Source organism: Mastacembelus armatus, chromosome 8, assembly GCF_900324485.2.
Source record: "Mastacembelus armatus chromosome 8, fMasArm1.2, whole genome shotgun sequence".
In the NCBI taxonomy this organism is placed as follows: domain Eukaryota; kingdom Metazoa; phylum Chordata; class Actinopteri; order Synbranchiformes; family Mastacembelidae; genus Mastacembelus; species Mastacembelus armatus.
Genome location: NC_046640.1, coordinates 14,723,627 through 14,738,265, shown reverse-complemented (window position 1 = coordinate 14,738,265; position 14,639 = coordinate 14,723,627). Strand labels below are relative to the sequence as shown.

General features: G+C 39.6%; 2 protein-coding genes across 2 annotated transcripts; both read left to right on the top strand.

The window, feature by feature from the left end:
• The first annotated feature begins 31 nt into the window (after window positions 1-31).
• Window positions 32-3,279, top strand: LOC113141102 (galectin-3-binding protein A). The gene is made up of 6 exons (XM_026325322.1): window positions 32-184; window positions 460-560; window positions 977-1,180; window positions 1,354-1,482; window positions 1,571-1,862; window positions 2,040-3,279. The coding sequence occupies exons 2-6, from the start codon at window positions 482-484 to the stop codon at window positions 3,064-3,066; spliced, it is 1,731 nt and encodes a 576-aa protein (XP_026181107.1). The 5' UTR covers window positions 32-184; window positions 460-481; the 3' UTR covers window positions 3,067-3,279.
• A 4,110-nt stretch (window positions 3,280-7,389) lies between these two features.
• On the top strand, window positions 7,390-14,200 carry timp2b (TIMP metallopeptidase inhibitor 2b). The gene is made up of 5 exons (XM_026325209.1): window positions 7,390-7,670; window positions 12,270-12,370; window positions 12,460-12,565; window positions 12,680-12,804; window positions 12,906-14,200. Exons 1-5 carry the CDS (start codon window positions 7,544-7,546, stop codon window positions 13,101-13,103), a joined length of 657 nt encoding a protein of 218 aa, XP_026180994.1. The 5' UTR covers window positions 7,390-7,543; the 3' UTR covers window positions 13,104-14,200.
• The last annotated feature ends 439 nt before the right edge of the window (window positions 14,201-14,639 follow it).

Sequence of the window (14,639 nt, the reverse complement as noted above, 5' to 3'; positions counted from 1 at the left end):
TTCCTCAAACAAGTTTGAACTAGACCAAAAACTTGTGCAATACCCTGATTGTCTGCCTTAATGTGAAACAAAACTTAAGGAAAAGAGGCAGGATAGAGAAGTGAAGATTTTCAACCAGACATTTATGTGACAAACTTCAAACAAGAAGCCTCATTTCAACAGCTTGTTAACAAAGGGACAGAAGGTAACGTGGCTTCATTATTTGTGTTTAGCACATTTGTCTTTTAAGTTTGAACTTTCTTTAAATGCAGTAATGTTAGTTCTTGTTTGTATATAGTAACTATTGCACTCCAACTATTTATAACTTTTCAAGCAATAGATGCTGATTTTTTTTTTTTTTTTTAGGAAAAAGACCAATAACAATCTGTTTAATGCAGCTCAAAAAAACTGCAGGTATGATTGTTGAAAATGTAAAGGTGTGAGCATATTTCTCATATTTTTCTTTTTTTTCTTTGTCAGAACTCTTTGCTGGTGTTTGGAAATGCTTACACATCCATTAGTACATACTGTCTGGCTTCTGCTACTTCTCCATGTCTCTGGAAATGCATTCAAATTGTTCAGTGAGTCATCTGAAGTGCATAATTTGTGAAAAATACAAGAAAATACCTAAAAGTTTCCTTTTAAAGTAATTAATGTAAATGAAATCATTAATACTAATACTAACAAACAAAGTTTCAAAGACTGTAAATACGCTATAAAAACATAGAATTAACCTGTTTTTTGGTTAAGATACATGTAACAGAGTGTGGGACACTCCAGAAATGCTGAAGTTAAAAGTAAGACAGCCGTACCTTTGCTGAAACAGCTGTTTCAATAAAGTGGAGTACTGCTTAATATATTAGGCAGTGTTTTTATTATGCAGTTTTACAAACAAGTTGTGATTGTACTTAGCACGGAATATTGTTGTGCAGATTATGTGAGTGATTACATAACCTCTGGCACGGCCTTGGTTACTGTTGCCTGCGTTTGCATACAGAAGGTGACCCTGAGCTAAAGGAAGGTGACGTGAGGCTGTTTGGCTCTACGAACGCTTCAGAGGGCCGTGTGGAGGTCTACCATGATGGGAAATGGGGAACAGTGTGCGATGATGGCTGGGACATGGCTGAGGCCCAGGTGGTGTGCCGTCAGCTCCACTTCTCCGGAGCAAAATCTATCGTCACTGGAAACAACTACGGACAAGGTGCCCAATACTTCCATCTATCCCCCACCAGAGGGCAGTGAATAATTACAATGAGTGAGGGGTTATGATTTGAGGTTTAACACATTAACAGCACGTGTTCAGTCCTCTGAATGGGCTCTGTGTAAAGTGTTATTGTCACAACAACTAACAAATATATCCATTTTACATCATAGCAACTGGACCTATTTGGCTGGATGATATCAATTGTAAAGGCACAGAGAACCATCTGCTTACTTGCAGTCACAAAGGCTGGGGAATAACTGACTGCACCCACAAAGAGGATGTTGGAGTTATCTGTGAAAGTAGGTATTTAAAATCTTACAAAGCAAAGGTCCTGTTTGCACAGAACACATACTGACATCTGATTATCTCACTGACTTGTGATTCCAGGCAATAACATGACCAACAGTGATGCTACACGCTCACTAGACCACAGTTTTAGTCTGTCGGATGACCTCAAAAACATCTTTGAAAGTGGACATGGCTGTGACTTCCTGATATTGGTCAAGAGTGCCACCGGAAACAGACAGGAGGATGGCACCATGGAGATGACTGAAACAACAGTGTGTGCTCACAAAATTATTCTCTCACAGTTCCCGCTCTTCAACGCCTCAGAGGGAATTTCTAACATTACGATCCATGTCAGCCAGTCCTGCCTACCATATTTCACCTCCTTCATCAGGTATACTGAAACTAACTGAATTGTATATAAGATACAGAAGCAATACAATTATACAATACATTTCTACATTAATAAATATCACCATGTTGATTTATGTGTATATAAAGGGAAAGCAAAATCCCTGGAAAAAAATTTAAATAAATTTTAATAAATATTTTACAATTTTGGTCTCAATAGGTACATTTACACCCGGAAGATAGATGTGACCTTCTCCTCTGTGCAGTGCCTTCATTGGATGGCTTCTAAGTTTGGGGTGAAGAAGCTGATGGAGGATGCAGGTACCCTGTTCTCTAAATTCCTCCCAGAGGACACTTCATTTTACTCCCAGTTGTCCCTTTACAAATATGCAGAAGAGACAGGAGATTTGGTTCTCCAGGAGAACTGTATCCAGTATCTGGCCTGGAACTACCAAAATCTGACAAGGTCTCCAGCTTGGACCCAACTGCCTGTGGAGCTATTTGGAGCCCTGCTGGCCCGTTCAGACCTGGTGGTGCCAGATGAGTATTTTTTGCTTCAGAGTACAGAGAGCTGGATCACAGAGAAGGGCCACTCCATCAGCTCAGAACTGCAAGCTGACCTGTTAAGTCACATCCGTTTCCCCATGATCCCTGCTGAGAAACTGTTTGCGCTTGAGTCCAGCTCTCTGTACAGCACTCATAAGAATATGTATCGGGAGAACATAATGAGAGCATTCCAGTTTAATGTTCTGCTCTTCACCAATCTGTCGTCCAATCCCAAGTTCCAGAAAGATGATGATGATTTCCAGCCAAGAATCTACACTGCTGAACCGTGGAGCATTGCTTTTTCCACCATGAGCACTTCATCTCAATATTATCCATCATACTACTCTGGCCGCCAAGTCTCACCAAAGTATTTCCACACACCTGTCCACAACAGCCTGATCTTTAGGGACTCCAAAATTCAGTGGGAGGCTCAGGTCTTCAGGAACCGATATGATTGTTCAAACCGAGGGATTCGCTGTGAGTCGTTACCTATGGCAAGGCTGACTCCCCAAAACCAATTGTCCCAGCAGAAAAATGTTCACTTTCATAACCGGCTCCTGCTGATGTGCCAAGGCAACTACATCTCTCAGGTTCAAGACTTCAAGGCCAACCTGGCTAATATTGCTGTGAATGGTACTGATTATCCCTGTCCTGATAACCTGTACACCTACCACTTTGTGGTCAGACCAGTATATTTCTGATCTAACAGCAGACCCTGCTGACATTTTTCTCACCTGATCAGTTTTTCAGTTTACAAAATTATCTGTGTGATTGATTGTTTTTATTAATTGAAATTCAACTGTTGATTAGCTACAAATGTATTATGTAACGAATTTAAGTCATATTACAGTAAATCAAATATCCTTTCCTGTTTTCTTAAATGGCAACGAAATAAAGTGATTTCTCAATCCTTTTCAGTGTGTCAGTACTTGTCTTTAAATGATAATTGTCCATCACATGAAAACCCTAAAATATGCATCATAATCTGGAGTGTATCCAGAAATCCATTACACAAAATATGCTTGAGGTTTTTGCCCAGTTCTGTCCAAAATATTTATTAACTCTGACATCACGTCTGCGGATTACAATATTGCATTTTAAAGTGAAAATTAGAAATAGAGGTTGCTTTTTTGTTATCTGATTTCCCATTTCAAGACAGATTTGGGCTGAATGGAGGATGCATATATATATATACCACTGTCATGCTTGTGTATTTACATGTAAATGTTCCTCTATTCCTATAAATGAGTTTGATCAAGCTAAAATTTAAATTTCATTTTTTTTTAAAAATGTTTTTCTGTGTCATATATTTCACAATTCTCACTGCACATCACCCAGAAAGAATGAAAATAAACCAGAAACCTCAACATGTTGACTTTACCGTTAAGTCGTCAGATTAGATAATGGATTTAACAGGGACTGGATGTGGGTGTTTGATTGAAGACGATACGTTTCCTCTTTACGGCACTGCTAGATAATTTGCCCCCCCCCATGTAAGAAAATAGTTCTGTGCTTGCTAAATAACACTTCATATGTGTTTCATTTGCCCTGCAGTTGCCCCCTCCCTTTACCCAACCATTTTTCAGCACCCATGAACAATCTTCCAAACAATTGTGATTTCACCTCACGCAGCACACGCTGCATGTCTGGGCAGGTGGGCTGAAAGTGACTCATGGGCTTCTGAGAAGTGTGTCTGTATGTGACTGTACCAAAGCAAGACATGATACAAGATGATTGATTAGTTATTAAGACTATGTTATCACTGTTCATTTGTAGACATGGTTCAGCCTTCTACAAACTTACAATAGTGGTTTTGTTTTCCTGGTGACAGAGCGCTGTACATTCATTCACAAGTAATCCATTGTCAGACCATGTGTTCAATGTAAGATCATGTAATTGTCAGGAAGGAAAGTTCTAATGTTTCATCATAGAGTGGGCTTGCTGTGAGTCATATCTGACTGTACTTTCACTATTTTGTCATTTTAGCCTCTAAATAATTAACCCCATAAGTCACGGCATAGGTTTCTGTTTGATTTGGTTCAATGAACAATGATTAAAGCAATCTCATATGAGTGCTTGAATCTAATTCCATGCTGTCATGAAATTTCCCAGATTCCCCCTATGTTAGAAATGATCTGTGTGTTGTAATAACAAAACACACAGCACATAACAAATACCAGACTAAATTCATTCATAGACAACTGGAACTACATGTATATGCAGTTTCTGTAAGAGGAAAGTTGCTGTGGATGGACTCGTATAGTACCAAGTCTTGAGTAGAGGTGTCTTCTGTAAATTAAATCTAAAGATGCTACTTTCCGCAGATGCGCCATCACACACAGTTTTTAACAGACATGAAGTGCTGCAGATGCACTAACGAGTATGTGGGGCTGAAAAAGTTTAACATTTGCACAAGACCCACTGACTTGCTTTTTTAGATGCTTTCTATCTGCTCCTCACTGTTCCTTGCTAGTGAATTCGCTAATTCTGAAATACTGTTTCACACTGTCACTCATATATAACTGTACCAGTGAATGGAAAATGATGGGAATTACCCCTGGGCCAGGCCCGGGTCACAAACCAAAGATAGTAAAGAGGAGGGGGAGGACATGCAGCAGGGGATGGATAGCGACGGTGGTCAAATCCTGTGGGATGTGTCCAGGCAACAAGAGAGCGGAGGTGGCAGTGAGAGGATGTGGGTCACTGCCACAGCACCCACCAGTTCCCACAATGAGACCCTCCTTTTCTGTTTTACCAGGCACTTCTTTTTGAGATTATTTCTGGCCTTGCAGGTCTGTAATTTAGGGGATAGAGGTACAGGCCATCCGTAAGCCCCTTTTTGGTATCTGTAGTGGGTAATGTACACAGGAGGGCTGCTTACGTTGCACTTTTTTGGAAAATCCGCCCTTTTTCACCATATTAAAACCAAATGTTGATACAATAATCCAGACCTTAACTGCCCAGTAAAAGTCCATTCTGAAGGGAGAGTTGTAGTGTGGGAAATGAATGACAATGAGCATGCTGTGAGGTCAGTTGAAATATGCCCTTGATCCCGGGACACAGCTGTGAGCAGAGCCCACCACATCAGTGCAAAGGAAGCTGACTGTTTGGACAGGGCGCGGCAGGCCCAGAAGAAGCCGTCTGTCGTACCTCTGATGCTTTTGGGAAAGTGCAGAAAGACATGAAAACACATTTCATCCATTTCCTCTTGGATGTGTCACTTCCTGTCCTTTATCTGAGATTCTGTCACATAACTGTGTTGTCTTCGCTACGTCTTTTGTGTCTGGTAAGTACCACTTCCCTGTGAGTCAAACTGGCTTGCATAATTTTGAACTATGTGGGAAATTTTGCCCTCTAAATGATGGCATCCCAACCTCCAAACTAGTAAAAATGAAGATTAAAGAAAGTCCACATTTTTTAACTAAAAGACACAGGGAAAAATGTCAGTGCAGAGATGACTTTAAATTGGTTGTCCCATTTTTCTCTCTGCTCTTATTCTCTCTCCCTGCCTGTTTTTACACAGACATCAGAGTCCTGTGGAAAGGCAACCAAGCAAAAATGCTCAGCTATGGAAATATTTTCCAGAGTGGCCAGAAGATCGACAGTCGAAGGCCAAATATGATGTCAACGAGACAGCCACAGCAGATACAGCAACATCTCTCTTCCTTCTGTCCTCTTTGTTACTTTATTATTCATCATTAGCTTAAATCATCAATATGCCATGCCCTCACTGTGATCTCCTTCTAAGCCAGGATCCATGCAGGAAGCCACAAACTAAAAAAAAAAACAGTTGTCAGGCAATGAGTGGAGTCTCCAGAAAGTTATTGGTCCCAGCAAAGAAAAAGGCCTGGTACATAAAATGGTAGACATTGATTTTTACACTTCATTTTTTTTTTTTTTTTTTTTTTTGAAGACTCTGGGTTTGAACCTGACCAAGTATTCCATTGTCCTGCCACAACCCAAACACGTGCAGAGTAGGTTAATTGGTGACTTTAAATGAGAGTCAATCTTTCCATCTAACCCTGTGTAAAAAAACAAATAAGCTAATTTCCCACAATGTTGAAATATTCCTTTAGATTTAGTGTGGATGCTCATGGTTTCCATGAAATTAATTGAATGTTTTGACCCCCTGACCTTAACCCAGCATCAGACCAAGATTTCCACACACACACGCACACGAAAGTGTCACAATCAGGACATTACATTAATTTCCTCGACACTTACCCTGACCTTAACCTTGACCTTAACTACAGTGACCCTTAATTTAACCTCACCTTAACCTTAAACCAATGAGTCACTAAAATGTGATGAATTACATTATGCTGACTTGCTCCCCTAGGTCACCGAGATGTGACTGTAATCAGATTTCCATATGTATTTTATGTGAATACCAGCCCAGAGTCTAAATCTATGAAAAGCTTCCCATGAAATTCACTGAGCACATTCATGATCCCCAGAGGATCCATTACAGGAACAAGCCTGTGATTTTCCTAAAATAGTCGTGTTGTAGTGGCAAAACCACAAAATAATTGCCTGCTGGTTTGAATGAACTCGCAAAAGATAGTAGGATAAGGAAATACGTCAGACATTTTTTTACTAAGTTAATTTCAGGTTATTTCTTCTCTATGTTATAAGGTCAGCACAGTTGGTGTTAGATTTTAACCGGGTCATTCTGGATGATTAAACTACAGACTCAGATTCAAAGAAATCCAAAGTCAAAACTGAGGTTATGGATAATTTGGGGTTTAAACATAGGTTTAATTCTTATAATAAGAAGGAATCAAATGTCGTGGGTGTAAGGGTGTGTGCCTCAGGGTGGTGTTGCATGTGTCAGCCTCTGTGTTTTTGCACAAACAATTATCCACCCCCTCGTGCGACAGGGTTGTGACAGAGGGTGACGGGGTTTGCGGGTGGATGTGTAAACTCTGGGAGCCCCTGACCTCCAGAGGGGCGGAGTCTCCTGCCAGCCTGCAGCGCTCAAACGCAACCGGTAGTTGAAACCAGATTTAGAGGAGGTGTCTTGAGCGCAGACTTAAAAAGGAATGAACTCCCTCCTGTGCTTTGTGCATCTCATACTTTGACAAGTGGGCCGCTTTTGATTCAGAGCTCATTTCCTTTAAGCTTACCGGACTTCTCAACCCGCAGTTCTTTAAATTAAACAGCGTATAGTTTTCTAAGATGACCTGGGCGGTGAACAGCTGTTTTGTCACTCTGGCCATCCTGTGTTTGTGGCGAGTAGAAGTAGGGGAAGCCTGCAGCTGCTCTCCAGCGCATCCTCAGCAGGCGTTTTGCAGCGCAGACGTCGGTAAGTTGATTTACAGGCTGGAAATAAACTAGCATTTGGTCATCATCTGTTTGTTTGTTTAACCTTCAGGATCGTTTCTTATATTTTCCACATAAGAAGCTGTAAATATTGTCTGTCTGGTCAAACTCGCTCTACTCTTATGTTTACAATTAACTGTGGGAGGAGGATGGAATTTTTTTTATTTCCACTGCCTCTTTCTTCCGTCTGAATCTTGACATAAATCTACTCTATATACCTCAACGCATTTTCTGTAAGGTCTACATTTATTTATCATATGTGGAGTTTCACACCAACAACAACAAACAGCATAGAAATTGTAGTATTTCCCTTCCTCATGATTTAAAAACTGCAGTGCTAAGGATCATGGGAAGGGTTTACTTCCACTGAATGGCAGTTTAATTCACTTATACTCACAGAACATATAGTTTCCCTCATATTTACCATGATACAAAAAGCTGCTTGTTGATGCCTCCAGCTTCGACCTTAAACTAACAAAAGTCAACAGGGAGCAGCCTGTGTAGCTATTTCATCTGGGGTTTGCTGAGGGGCTTTTTCCTTAGTTGTGAGCTGGCTGAGTGTGTGGTATGTACAGAAGCTGACTTATTCAAAGGTTTCCCTTTGGATTCCATGGGGCAACGGGGTGAAGAAACTACATCATCCTGCTGTAAAGGAAAATCTGATTTTTCTTATTTTTGATGTCTTTTTTTCTCGACCCTACCAACCTTTTCATTGGGCTAATTTTGAAGTTGACACTTCTCAATTACAGACAACAGACAAAGCTAATGTAAGAGTGAGTGAAGTAAATTACAGATTCATTCGGTGTACCTACTGTTTCTACCTAACTATCTCTGTGGCCCTCTGAAGTGAATGGCTGGATCACTTTGTAATTATCAGACAATGCCAGTGTGTCCAATCATTAACATTTTTGGAGTCATTTTGTATTTGTATGCACTTTTAGTGCTTTGGTCAGAGGGTACAGGAACTATGGATCATTTTATTAATCTTAACTAAGATGCTGATACTCATCTGAACTCAGATGGATTCATTTCATGACAGAGACTGGGGTCAAGTCCTAACATGACCCTGACCCCACTGCTTCTGGTTCAGCACCATGGATAGACACTACCACCAACAGGAACCAACATTTTGTCAATGTAGATCAGCTTCTCTTCATTCCCTCTTATGTCTTCATTTAGAGTGCAAATTATCTCCTAGTTTTTGTGATACAGGGGAGCCTCCAACACTTGCACAACTCAAAAGTTAAAGTTCAGCGGAAAATCCTTTAAATCTGGGAGTTCTTAGTCATGTAGAGTCACGAGCTGCTCTAAAGATGTGGAGTGGTAATATTTTGCACCAAGTTGCCACATTCAAAATGACTGTCTTTATCAACTCTTGGTAGCACATTGTACCTCTTTATGCTCTGAGTCTAACTTAATGATCTTGTTCTAATGAAGCAAAGTTATTTGGATTAAATGTAGTATCACTGTTGCCTTGAGGAACGGCTACATAGTGTGAGGCAGTTTACTGATGTGAAAGTGTTACGTAAGTTGTGTTGAGTCAGTCAGTGCAAAGTCAACAGAAATTTACTCAAGAGCAGTGTGAAAGTAGTGTCAGTTGTTGTGACACTTTAAAATTAGGAAGGGCAATCAAAGTTTGCGTCAAAAACATATAGGCGAAGCTTTTACACCAATGGGACACTTGCAGTTTTGATGGTCCTTCTCTGTATTTAGTATAGTTCCCATTATTGAGTTTCCAGTTAATCAAAAGAAGCTAAGATAAACTGTATTAATCCTTGAATTGAATATTCTATTAAATTCAGAGGCAGTGAAGAACAGTGGTCAAAGCAGAGACTTTAAAAGAAAGGAAAGGAAAGTTATAGGTAGCAGAGTAGAGCTAAAAAAAACTTTTCTCCGCTTTCATTTTTTGACTTAACTAGCGGTTGGTTTATTTCAGAAAACAAAAAGAAAATAGCAGGTCATCTTTAGTTGTAAACATCTAGCTCCAGACTCCACAGGAACAAAAAAAAAAAAAAAAACGTTCCTCGTAAATTGAAATCCATTCCTTGGGTTTTTGGCTGAGGCAGAGGAATGCTGGGCAGTCATATGCTGTGCTCGTTATGTATTTGCAGTTTATTTCACAATTCCCAGTGAGTGTGCGGCGTACCTGTGCTGCTTTTGTGGAGAAAGGAAAGTGAATCATTTTAGACTTTGAAAGGAAAACTGGCTTTAATGTGACTTCCGGTATAAACACAGCTCTGCAAGCTGAGTAAACAGAAGAGATATTAAAACCAGATTTCCCTCCTTTGAGCCAACTTCAATGTGTGCTCCTCCTGCATCACCCGCGATAATGTATTGGATCCATATGTCTAGCAGGTTCATCCAGTGTCTTCACTGAAGCCATAATCATGTGTAATTTAAGGCAGAGCAACCCTTTCACCATGACAGCAAAACTAAATCCCAATACAAAAGAAAGGATGATGGGAGATTAGTCCATGTATCCTTGGAGAGGATCAGCACACAAGTCAGTTTGAATTTGCTGTTTAGTTTTTCTCATTCAAAGTTTTGTGGCTTCTCAGAGAGTAAAAAGGATGTACAGGCCCTATAATTACATGACATGCATTGACTTTCTTGTCTCTTTCTCTTTGTTTTTAAAACACCACCATGACCACAACACTACATACAAAATCCTGTGTTTATTGTCTGAGTAACTTGAAAATTAGATGGTTCGCTCAGTTCCCAGTTTTGTGGAACTGATTTTTTTTATAGGACTTTGTCGGTTCCTTCCAGTAAATATCATGTTGTGAAAATCAGGTATGCACTACCAAGACAGGAAAGTACTTAAACTAGATTAGTGTAAAATACACACTATCCACCTTTAGCAATATCTGTGAGTGCTTCAGGGGGGAATGGCCATGAAAAAGTTTTTTTTAATTTTATTGAATATTGTTCTAGCTGGAATGTGGATGTTCTACCAATAATTAAAGCAAAGTGAGAAATAAGAAAATGAGTATACTCATAATGTCCATCTCTTTATAATAATCTGTTTATTTTTATGGGTTGAATGTAATTTAAAGAGCTAACTCTATCACATGTTGTTTTGACCTGTCCTATTGTACACTAGTAAAAGCGATCTGTGTGTGTTTCTGCACACAACGGCAAAGGAGATTAAAACTAATCCACTTTGTAGCTATAGATTTAGAGTTTCAGTACCACCAGCTCTGTGTTTATCAGTGTGTAAAGGAGTTTCTGATTTTTTTTTTAAACCAAAAACATCTTGACTGGTGTAGATTATCTCTGGGTGTAATTCTGTAAACCTTGTTTTTCTTTGTCAGTATGTCTGTGTTTTGCACATTTCCTGGCTCTGAACTAAATTTCCCTCGCTCTCTTGTACCTACTAACCCCTCCTCTGCCTAGCAACTCTATCACAGTCTTGCTCTTAAGGGTGGTCCCTTCCCTGTATACACAGGACACTATTAGACAATTATATTACTGTAGTGATTATCTCTTCTGTTCCTCGACTATAGAATATAACCATCCTTATCACTCCATCACTCTGTCTCTGCACACACACTCTCCCTTTTCCGTTTTCCTTTTATTAAGGGGTCAAGTCGTTAGATCCTTAAAAGGACATGTTCTCTAAGCCTCTATTGTCATCAGATTAGGGCACATGTGGCTCACAGCTGCATACCTTCATCATATAAAAAGGCTTGAGCTTATTTGGTAAAGCAGCAGAGCAATGATGGTCCCAGGCAGTCAGTAGCTGCCACCTTGGGACAAAGAGAACTGAACTGCGACTTCGGAGAGAACATCTGGTTAATATTAGCTCTATTACTAGTCTCCTTCACTTAAAAGCTCAATTTTCAATGTGATTTCTAAACCTTTTTCACTGTAGTAATGTGAATTCACAGTAACCATTGCAACTTGCATGAGACCAGTAATCCATTTAGCAATGACTGCTCAGTGCTATACTGTACTTAACATTTGGATTGATATGAAAGAAGCAGTGTTTGCGAAATGCGTGAGTCATATTTCTGTTGAACACTCAGTATTTGAGCTCAAAAGTTCATCCGTATGGCTCTAATAATATTTTTCCACTTGAACTGTTATATTTTTCCCCATCCAAACCTCTTTGAATCTGGAAGCTAGAACTTAAGAGAGAGAAAGGGAAAGGCTGCACACGAAAGAGAGAAACGCTGATTTGCACGTCAGCACCTCTATCCAGACAGAGGGGCAGGTTGGCAGAGAGGCCTGGGGGGAGGCAAGTATTCTAGTTCAGCTTTTCAAAGATTGCTGACTAGCTTCCTCCTGTGTCGGCCCAGAAGCCTGGGAATAGGCAGCACACATTTCTCCCTCTGATTGCAGCTGACGAAACACTCATGTGCCTCTGTCTTCCGAGCACCTGGCACATGCAAACTCCTCAGATCCAAGCCACAGCAATGTGTTGTGGCCGACTTCAGCATGCCAATGCTGGGTGGGGCTTATATCAGAGACAGATGGACACAGGTCCAGCTCAGTTTTAACATGATGATAGTGCTTCACTGTGAACTTATGCCTTAAAATACAGTGAATGTAAATGTGGGTTGTTTTTATCTCTTTACAGTGATCAGGGCAAAGGTAGTTGGAGTACAGAATGTTGAAGTTGGTAACAACATCTATGGATACCCTATCACACAGACGAAGTATGACATCAAACAAATCAAGGTAAATGCTCTAATGTTGCTTTAATTCTCACTTTATGTTTGGGTATAAACCTTATTCCAATATATGACTTTTTTTTTTTAAACTTTCAGATGTTCAAAGGTCCTAACCAGGATTTTGATGCCATTTACACTCCTTCATCATCTGCAACATGTGGAGTGACTCTCGAGACTAATGGCAAAGAGTATCTTATCACAGGTATACTTGCAGCCATATTAAACCACATTATAAAATATAATAAATATTGTTTCTTGATGCATCTTCAAGTTGTTTTCCATATCAACTCATTGCCACACTGTCCCTCCACTGCAGGCAGACTGAACGATGACGGGAAGATACATGTCACGCTGTGCCAATTCGGCATGCCATGGGAGGCCCTGAGTGAAACCCAGAAGAAGAACCTTATTCAGCGCTATGAAATGGGCTGTGAATGCAAGGTAAAAGGACGAGGGATATTCAGTAATCACATAGAGTTTGCCACAAAGTAGGAGATGTAAAGTAAATGTGTTCTCTTGTTGGTATCTTCTCCTATCCCCAGATCACTCGCTGCACATCTCTTCCATGCATGATTAGCGGCCCAGCTGAGTGCCTGTGGACAGACTGGGTGATTGAGAAGACAGTTGATGGAGAGCAAGCCAAACATTTTGCTTGTGTTAAGAGAAGTGATGATTCCTGTGCGTGGTACAGAGGGGCTGCACCTCCCAAAAAGGATTTCCTGGACATCGAAGACCCTTAGAACTCCACCACCATCTAGTAGTCTGAGGATGCAGTGTCTATAACTGCAGAAAACACAAACACACACAATAGGTTGTTTTTGTTTTGTTGTTAATTTTTTTTTTTAAGAGAGCAATAGGGTACTCTATGGTGAAGTTTAACAAAATGTTTTTATTCTTCAGTCTTATGAATTCAGCACTTTCTAGTACTTCATCCCCTAAATCCAAAGCACTTCCCCATAAACCACTTCTTCAGCTGAAATAAAGGGATAATCTGCATTATTAAATATTCAGATTCAGAGTATTTTTATTTCAGCACAATTAATTTCAGACTTTATTTTCTTTGAAATCAGTGATATTTTTGAAGGTAACCTATAACTCTGTAGTTCATAACCTGTTACTCAAAGCGTAGCAATCCTGTAAATCTATGCGTTGATAATGTTAGCTGGGAATCAGCATCCTGATTTGTGATAGCAGAGCTTTCACAAAGAACATGTGCCTATCATGCTTTAGATGCTTTTTTGTGAGTATGCAAATCATTTCTCCTCTTTGTTCTTGAAGGTGTGGCAAACCTGTTCATATCAAAAGAGTGGCATGTTATTGATCACACTTCAGATGCACACAGTCAGTCCTTTGGTATTTGTTTTCTTTAAACAATCCTGAAAATAATGCACTTTGAATACAGTAGTCACAGCAGTAATATTGTCTCTAATGAAAATGTATGAACAGGAGGATTGAATCCTCCATTTTGTATTTAGTTTTTTTTTTTTTTTACATCTCTTTTCTTTGTAATGCTTTAGTGTTGGAGCATATTTTATTTAAGGAGGTAACATAATCATAATCTTTTGAAAACAGTGCTGTCATTTTTTTTTATTATAAACTATTGCTTTTAACCAATTCTCCATTTTTGCAAAGCCATAGAAACGACCATATGTGTTGACCAAATGCTATATGACTTTAATAGTTAATGAGTGTAAAAGATTCTTCATTTGAAACTGTAGTCAAGTATAACGTCTGTGCTGGTTTCACATGGGACTTCTGAGATAAAATAATGCATGCATGTCCAGCTGAAACAATACTGTACATTTGACCATTAAATGCCAAACTCTCTTTTGATGTACTTTCTACTGGTTATTTTCCACATCAGTACTCAATGTGCGCAGATTGCATATAGTGTTGGTCACTAAACTCTTAAGGAATTTTAATTCAGCAGAGTTCTGTACATAAAATGTAGTCTATAAACGTTTGTTTAAGCATAGTTAACCCATATATTAATGCAAACAGCCATGCATGATGCAGAAAGAGAAAGACCTCTGTTTTGCTCAAAGGAGTCACGAATCACAGACCAGTGAGCGGAAACTTATGAATCCTATCATTTTGTGTTTGTTTTAAGGAGTAGCCCATTTAAAAGACTTTGTAGAACCAGGAACTGTAAATGACTTGTTTGCGACAGTATAATAGGAATCTGTTGCCATCTAGTGGAGAAAACAACGTGTGACGTTCAGTTCTGGGTCTAGTCATGTACACAGATGTTCGATTATCAAATGGGAAATAATTTA

Bases quoted from the DNA above. Each gene is read 5' to 3' on its own strand.
- LOC113141102 (XM_026325322.1), top strand. From the start codon at position 482: ATGCTTACACATCCATTAGTACATACTGTCTGGCTTCTGCTACTTCTC. The intron at 561-976 runs GTGAGTCATCTG...GTTTGCATACAG, and splicing joins AAATGCATTCAAATTGTTCA to AAGGTGACCCTGAGCTAAAG. The intron at 1,483-1,570 runs GTAGGTATTTAA...TTGTGATTCCAG, and splicing joins TGTTGGAGTTATCTGTGAAA to GCAATAACATGACCAACAGT.
- timp2b (XM_026325209.1), top strand. From the start codon at position 7,544: ATGACCTGGGCGGTGAACAGCTGTTTTGTCACTCTGGCCATCCTGTGT. The intron at 12,371-12,459 runs GTAAATGCTCTA...TTAAACTTTCAG, and splicing joins ATGACATCAAACAAATCAAG to ATGTTCAAAGGTCCTAACCA. The intron at 12,566-12,679 runs GTATACTTGCAG...CCTCCACTGCAG, and splicing joins CAAAGAGTATCTTATCACAG to GCAGACTGAACGATGACGGG.